The sequence below is a fragment of the Hyalella azteca genome, unplaced genomic scaffold (assembly GCF_000764305.2).
Source record: "Hyalella azteca isolate HAZT.00-mixed unplaced genomic scaffold, Hazt_2.0.2 contig12078, whole genome shotgun sequence".
Classification (NCBI taxonomy): Eukaryota; Metazoa; Arthropoda; class Malacostraca; order Amphipoda; family Hyalellidae; genus Hyalella; species Hyalella azteca.
Genome location: NW_025942046.1, coordinates 278,915 through 287,300, shown reverse-complemented (window position 1 = coordinate 287,300; position 8,386 = coordinate 278,915). Strand labels below are relative to the sequence as shown.

General features: G+C 38.1%; 1 protein-coding gene across 1 annotated transcript; it reads right to left on the bottom strand.

Annotated features, from left to right (window-relative positions):
- Positions 1-2,965: 2,965 nt before the first annotated feature.
- LOC108666670 lies at positions 2,966-5,524 on the bottom strand. Its single transcript, XM_018153587.1, has 3 exons — positions 5,473-5,524; positions 4,744-4,778; positions 2,966-4,135 (listed from the first exon to the last, which is right to left on the bottom strand). Exons 1-3 carry the CDS (start codon positions 5,514-5,516, stop codon positions 2,988-2,990), a joined length of 1,227 nt encoding a protein of 408 aa, XP_018009076.1. The 5' UTR covers positions 5,517-5,524; the 3' UTR covers positions 2,966-2,987.
- Between the last annotated feature and the right edge of the window lie 2,862 nt (positions 5,525-8,386).

The following is an 8,386-nucleotide window of genomic DNA, read 5'->3' as shown; positions in this document are numbered from 1 at the left end:
GCGAGCGCGATCAATTATTCTTGCTCGAGTATTGCACCTTTCCGCCACCTCCTTCTCCTCTGTCCCTTCCGTCCCCTCCGTCTCCTCCATCCCTTCCTATTCTACATTCCTTTCGTCCCCTTCACCCCACCCGTCCTCTTCGTTCCCTTCATTTATTCATTCCCCTCCGTCCCTCCATGATTTCCATCCCTTACACCTTCTTCTTCCTCTCCTCCGTCGCCTTTGTCCCTTCAGTCCCATTCGTTCCCTCCACCCCCTCCGTCCACAACGCCCCACCCCTCCGTCGCTCCATCTTCTCCTCTCCCTCCCTCCCCTTCCGACCCTCCGCCGGAACAAATTGCCCCGTGATTTTCGTCGTCTGGTCTCGCGGTAAGGCGGGTACGCTGCGATCGGGCAGCGTCCGGTTGGATACGAGCAGCAGCAGCAGCGCCTGAACAAGCGAAGTATGCCGACACGTCTTTTCGCCCTGGCAACTGCAACGCGTTGCAGCGCGGGACAACTTCACCCCAAACTTGAACCCAGGACCTTTGGTCTATTCCAATAACAGGGTTCATCTTACTCCCTTATATCACTTGCACTTGAGTTCTCTAGACAGCAGTTAGAGAATTTTTTATTCTTGTCTCATTCGCTGCGTAATTCATTTCATTTTTGCCTTCTAAAACGCATGTTCCGATGAAAAAAACACCTGTTGATATCTGGACATAAAACGCCTGTAACGAACGCCTGTTTCGTTGTTGTGCTGGTATCAGGGATCACAAAACGATGTTTGCATTAAAATTTGAAACTGAATTCATAATAGACCGGATTTTAATTATATCATTATATGGTATTACGTTGTAATGAATAAAAATTTCAACAGAGATTTGAACAGGCTAAATGAGTGCTTATTTTTAATTTTAAATTTGTTTAAAATTAATTTTAAAAATATTAATTTTGAAAATTTGTTTTAAATTTTTGAAAAAATGCGGTTACTCTGCAGTAATAGTTCAATTGAAAAAAAATGTAGGTTGGTAATTTCGAATGAACCGCGACACTGCTTTTACAGCAGTTCAAGTACGTATATATTAAAATGGTTGGTTGAATATCGTTAGTTCAATAGTTTACGAATACACGGAATATTTAGTGTAAGGTCTGGAATAATCAAAGGACGAGGACTGAAGAAAGGTTCAAGCTCGCGCATTGGATGGAGAATGTTGTGATAATTCTAGTGCAAGAAATAACAAATTTAGTATTCAGGTTAGAAATATATCTTTACATTGATTATGGGACGAGTTTATCCATAAGTCTTAATTATTAGTTAGTTCAAGATTGTTCCTTCGACGCCTCCATTTTCCATTTTTCTATTCCATATTCATGCCTCTATTTATATGTATCTTACGATCTTTACACATTCCGATCTCATCCAATCTTCGTATATTATTAGTCAAATAATATCGAACATTGAACTCTTTTAAAAAGTTTCATAAATCGTTCTGTTTCGGATTTTAATTATGAGGAGCAGATGGCTTCTGTAATTTTCTTGTATCGATAGTTTGCTTAAATTGATAGTTCACCAAAAATTAAGTACAACTGAAACTCTAAATAAATTTCCCTGAAAACGTCCCGGAAACGTTTGATGACGTAACTGCTTTCTGAGAAAGCTTCAATGAAGTTATCGTGAATTTGTGTGACTTTTCTTTGCTTTTATATTCTGTAATTTTCCTTATTGGAAGCAAACAGCTACTGCAATTTGATATATTCTGTGAAGACGTCTATTGTAAATTTTTTTATTGGAAGCAGAATGCTTTTGTAATCTGATTAATTTCAACAACATGGCAGCTAGTCACCTGTAATTGACGGCTACATAAGATGATTCCGAGTCTAAATACTTCTATCCTACGTTAGTATTTTATCTGATACATATTTATTTGCACTGGCGTCCATACAACACGTTTCTTGAGATTGTATACAATGGGATCCTTCGAAATTAATTTGTACATCCTGACTGATTCATACTGAGTAAAAAATAACTCGCGTTCTCTACGTTTCCTCTGAGAAACATTTAACGTTTACCAGCTCGAAAATGACATTGGCACTGTTTGATTTTTTTCTGCGGGATTTCGAGATGTTTTCACAATAGGGCATAAGAATGCAACTATATATGTTCATGGGACGAGAGGAAGAATGATAATAAAACAAGGTTGTGATAACAATGATCATGTACTTTAAAAAGCGGCAGAATATCAACTACTACATTCACATCCAAGCATTGATGGTTGCATATAAAATGAAACTGATGTAAAAAATGGGAGTATTTAGAGTTGAACGCGAGCTAGGTCTCGCGTCCGAATATTGCCACTCCACTGTATCAAATGTATTGCCAAGTACATAAATATAATCTAGCATCCCTTAGGTCTAATATTCTTAAGAACTAATCACAAAATCTTGGAAATAATATTTCATTTGTTCGCCGAAGTAGATATAGTTTAACAATAAAACGGCAAAAAAGCTTAGCAGAGACTATACGCTAAAAAGCTTCGTTCCAGTTTGAAGTTATAAGAATTCGGTTTCAAAAAGTTACATTTATATGTTATGGGTCCACAGAATTTGATTTTCCTTATGTTTGTCCCCAAATTTCGAAATTATATTAAATTCATTTGAAATTAAAATTAAGTATTTTCCTAAAGAATTAATTAATGTAAGCTTATGTACTCGGGTTTATATGGTTACGCCAATAAAATACTATTGGTGCTATTTATTTGTTATATATTTGCAAACCATTTCACAGCATATAGACGCGTATACACGTATAACACTCGCGCATACACAGGCGCTTACACGTATAACGCATGCTCATGCACAGGCGTATACACGTATTAAATGAACTTTATTCTACCATCGACTAAGTGGCGGAAGCTCAGGACACTCAGGTTGGTTCTGTCACCTCTGACATTGCGTTGCAAAAGGCGACCGAATGACAGAGAAATAACGCCGAATTGATAAAATAATTAATCCTCGTCGTCTTCGTCGTAATCCTGTGGGTTGTAATTAGGATCTTGAAGCTCGAGATCTCTAACCATCTCAGCCGTGGCTAGGTGCTTCCGGGGGTCAACAACCCCGTAGGGTTGGGGTGAGTTAGAATACAGTTGTTGTTCCTGTTTCATGTTTTCTTGTGCTCTTGTCATTTTGGCATGATCTCGCACGGCAACCTGTTTATTACGTGTCACCACACACCCTGCGCAATCGCAGTCGCGAAATTTACAGTGGTATTTGTGGCCCTTTACCCGTTCGTATATGTCGTGGTTGGCGCAAAGGCGGCACTGCTGGGGCTTCTTCTTGCGGACTCCGCCAGACGTCGAAGGTGTAGATGCATCATCTCGATCCAGAGGAGGAAGCATGCCCGGGAAGACGCCCATTCCTCCACTGAAGTGACCCGCCATCGGGAACTGCTGGCGATGAGGATACTGCAAGAAGGCTGAGGGTGGAAGGCGGTTCTCGTGGAAGGTTTGGCTGTCGTAATGACGGCCAAACGAAGACGCGGGAGGGTAGAAGTTAGGAGACACTGGTGGCGGAAGAGAGGCTGATACTCCTGTCGGCATAGAGGGTAAATCGAGGGTTTCCGCAAGGTTGTGGAAGGTTGTGGGCCCCGTGTTGGACATGGAGGGTGAGTGTCTTTCCATTTGGTTTCTGTCTGGTATTTTTTTGCCAAAATTTTCTATTGGCTTCCGGTTGATGAAGTACACGAAAGATTTCTTCTTCTTCTTTGGCTTGGAGCCTGACGCCAAGCTGCTAGTCGAGGCCTGGCTGCTGCTATTCTCAGGACTGAAAATGTTCTCAGGACTGAAGGGTTCAAAGTGCTGCACGTCGTAGGTCGTGGACGTCGATGGTGCCGGAGACGAGGGAACGTCTTGAGACGAAGACATGGAGGAATCTTCGAGGGCAGAAGCCATATGCGATATAGAAGAGGGGTAGCTGGAGTAAGAGGAGTACACGGAAGGAGGAGTGTCAGGCGGGGAGTTTGCGGTCACATCCATGGATGCGTCCCCACAGTTAGGGGAGTTGCTTTTACTGTCGTCGGAGTCGACGTCGCCCCCACCGCTGCACCGCGCCAACCCACGTTTTTTGAGCGGCAGGTGAGACATGGTGCGCGAACTGCCTGCGCAGACGGGATAACCTCATGTGTAAAATACAGTCACAATCTTCGATAAATAGAAAATGTTTCCTGGATCCAAGATTAATATGTGTGCTTTTCAAAGACCATTTGTAAAAAGAAATGTAATTTCATTGATTAGGTGTGTGGTTTGTAGTAAAAAAATTAGTTTTTTTTTAGACTGGTCCATTTTTTAGAACAAATTACTTGTTTCATGCTTGGGTACAACGTATGAACCATTTATCTGACTAGAGACAATATATTGACCAATTTATCTGACTCAAGAGCGACATATGAACCAGTTTGTCTGACTAGAGTCAAAATGTGAACCAGTTTATCTGACTTGAGATAACATATGAACCAGTTTATTTGATTTATGGGCATTGTATGAGAAATGTTTATATGTTTCGAAAGACATACACGAACCAATTTATCGCAGAAATAACTATAAACCCATTGAACGAATTAAATCTTCGACAGCCAATTTACCAGTTGATTTAGATCAGCGTCAGCCAATTGACCTGTTAATTGGTCACGGCATTAGCCAGCTATCTAGATAAAAACAGCGTTAGCCAGTTAACCAGTTCATCTCTCCTGGAACTTGGTTTTCTCACCTGATGCAGTGTCTGTTGCAGGCGCTGAGACGTCACTGCTCGAGAAATATATAATAATTTATCATTTATTTAATTTTGATCAAATTATTAATTACATTATTACAATAATTACATCATTATTATTATTAACATTAATTACAAAATAAATGTTAACAACATAAATTTTACATTATTGTTAATTCTATCACTGAGCTGAGTTATACGCATGCCTAAGTATATCTACTGCATGGCTCAAATACGTATACGTAGGATCCAAGTATATATATCGTTAAAATTCAGTGAAAAGTAATAGAACAGTCTTCAATAGATTTATTAAGAAGAGTAAAGCACTAAAATGAATCAGTTCATTAAGTTTCCTTAATTATATGACAGAAAATTTATATTTTGGCAAATATTACGAGAAGAGCCTAACATTCAAAAGCCAGTTGAGAATCCCCTGTATTAAGAAAATGTGAAGCGACACATTTTCATTGTAATCCACGGATTCTGCTACCAGTATTTTATTACTTATAAAGCTAAAATAATGAATATTTAAGTTAGTGCCAAAATAAAATGGTGCCGTTTCTTGAAACCATTTCCCTAGAAATGAAATTTGCGTTTGTAAGAAAACAGGAATAAACAACGAATATGAGCATATATAAATAATGTTAATAATAAATACAGATGAATTCTGATCCTCAGTTGCGTTTTGGATTAAATTAAATAATTACATCCTTGATCATCCCTTACCTTGTCCGCCATATTTGTTCTGGTGTGTCCGGTGGTGATATCATCCTCTTCGTCAACGATTTAACTGATAACGATTGCTTTAATAGAGCGAAATGTAGAATACTTTTTTTCGTGCAAGAGAGAGAAAAATTAATTATAAATTTCTCTCGCCTTTATAAGTTTCTAGGTTCGAGTCTGGCATTGATATGAGATTTCTATTCTGCTGCTAATATGGTAAATTGTATATACTTTGCTGCCTCATACATATATACTCATATTATGTTCATTCGTACTATCTATACAATGCTAATATACAGACACAAATATGCATGTGTTGATTATTATTGCGACAATTTTTGTATGACGCTCTTATTTACCACTCTTGTATGCTTTTCACCACTTTTCTGCGCGAATATATATATATGAATATATGTAAGTTTAATTATAGGCTAGAGCATGCATTTCATTAATAATTTTCTTATTCGTTTTTTCAATGAGTCGAACTAAATTTCTAGCTGGCGCAAGTCGATCAAAAAGCAGGTTACCAAATGACATTTTAATGGATTTTGAGGTTTAAAAAATACAATTTTCATTTTCAAGCTGGTGAAGGTTTTGCAACACTTGAAATTGAACTTTGGAAATGACAGAAGTACAAATCAATGGTATAGTGGATACAATTCAAAATCTAAGCTTTAAATTACTCTGAAAATAATTTCAGCGTCCGGACGAATCCTATAGTTTGAAGGTTGATAGCTGGAGACTCGCTCTTGATAATGAGGGCCTCAGCTATCGCCAGTCTCGATGGGTCAGGGCACCGCATAACTACGCTGGTGCAGGCCTCCAATGTCGCTCGGGTGATGGTCTCATTGTGAGCCTCCCGCATGTGGTTCTTAGGTCCTCCAGATTGTAGATGGTACATGAGTCGTCAGCTTAAGGTTGTGCATTATCGGTAGCTTGATAATGTGAATTGTATTTTTGAAACGTCGCAATCCATTCAAATGTCATTTGGCCACCTGCTTTTTGATCTCCCGGAGCCAGCAAGAAATTTTGTTAGACTTATTGAAAAAACGAATAAGAATATTATTAATAAAAATCATTCTCTGTTCTTTAATCAAACTTGCATAAAAGAGAAGTTTTTGCTCAATTACACCAAAATGAATGTCTATATAAAAATAAATTTCAAGCAGGTTTCATTGAAGACCAGAGAATTTGTTTTATTTGCAATTTTATTATTAACTTTTTCAATATATAGAGCGATATTGTTCGATATATTGAAAAAAAAACAATAAGATAATTGCCAATAAAACAAATTCTCTGGTCTTCAATGAAACCTGCTTGAAAGAACAAATCCTGCCAACATACACTAAATATACATTAATATCGATCTGCGTATTCATTGAAATCCCGCGACTGAATCAAGTTTCTTACCAACATCGCTACAGCGTTTGAGTCTCTATATAATATGCCCTCACATTAATAATAATTATTACACAAAAAAATTCATTAATATACCCAAAAATCGCAACTGAGTTTGAGTTTCGAGGTGACCAGGTCCGTTCTTATAAATAAAGTTTTTGCGAAGCGGAATTCCAGAATTATAATTATTAATAAAGAATAATAGCGAAAAGTAATTTAAACAATATTAGATTTTGAGAGAAAAAGTCAAAACAGCCCATCTCACATTTTTAGTGGATAAAGCCAAAACTAAGGCATGTTCTTGTAAGGATTTTTACATGAAAAAAAAAATCATTTTCTTCTTCGAACCTAAGCTTTAGCTTTACCTGTTGATCTGTTATCTGTGAGCCTGATCTGTTATTTTGTTCGTATCTGACATTCAGTTTTCCCGGGGCGTTTTGCATGACTGTTATCCTTCACGTAAAACGTTAAAACCCTTCACCGTTATCCCTGGCAGTACCGTTAAAATTAGTTAACCAAATCCACGATCCGTAACTAATTGAATAATTTTAATTATGTGTTATTCCTGATTGTTATCCGTATTCTGTTATCTCGAGCTAAATCAACCATGCCAACCGCTAGCGGTTATTCTCAGTTATCCTGGTTCATGTTGCCGTAGATAAATAATGCTTTTTTGGCTTTTAAATAATTTGAACAGTTATTAGCTATTATCCTAAATTTTTATCCTCAATAAACATTATTTTGCACCAAACCCTAATTCATATTCACCGAGGAGGTCATAAGGAGGTTTTCATGAATGTGAATACCGGCAGCACTGAATGTTTTTCAATTATCGCACAAATTTATTTATCGATTTATTACCAATATAAGTAATTTCTGAATCAACGAATTAAATAACCCGTGTATATTTAACTAATAAAATGTAGTTCAAACATATTAGTTCACAACCGATTAATCGCTGGATTGCCAGCACTCGGTTTTTGTAAGACGGGGATTTGAATTTATTTGCCGGCACCGCGCGAGGCGGCGGACAGGAGCCGCAGCGACACACCCTCCTCGCACCGCCGCCAGGCGCCTACTGAGACTCGACCGTCTGTACCTCAGCAGGTGGCATCTCCCCCCCCTCGTTGGGGGTGCCATGTGAGGGTGGCATGTGAGGGAGCTATGCTAGAGTGTCATGTGAGGCAGCTATGCTGGAGTGTGACGCTCATCACGCGAACTTCTCACAAGACAAGATGTTGCGTATCAACGTTCGAGATGTTGCGTTACTAGCAGTTGTATGACGACAGCAATGGCAGTATCAACATTCGTTGTAATTATGCCAATACCTATTGTAATGTTACTTAAATTCATTGTGATTTTGCCAATATCTATTGTAATATTACTTAAATCCATGGTGAGCTTTCCAATATCTACTGCAATAATACTAAAATTTATTGTAATGTTGCCAAAATCTATAGTAATGTTACTGAAATTCATTAATTTTTAGCCAATATATTTTGTAATAATACTAAACTCC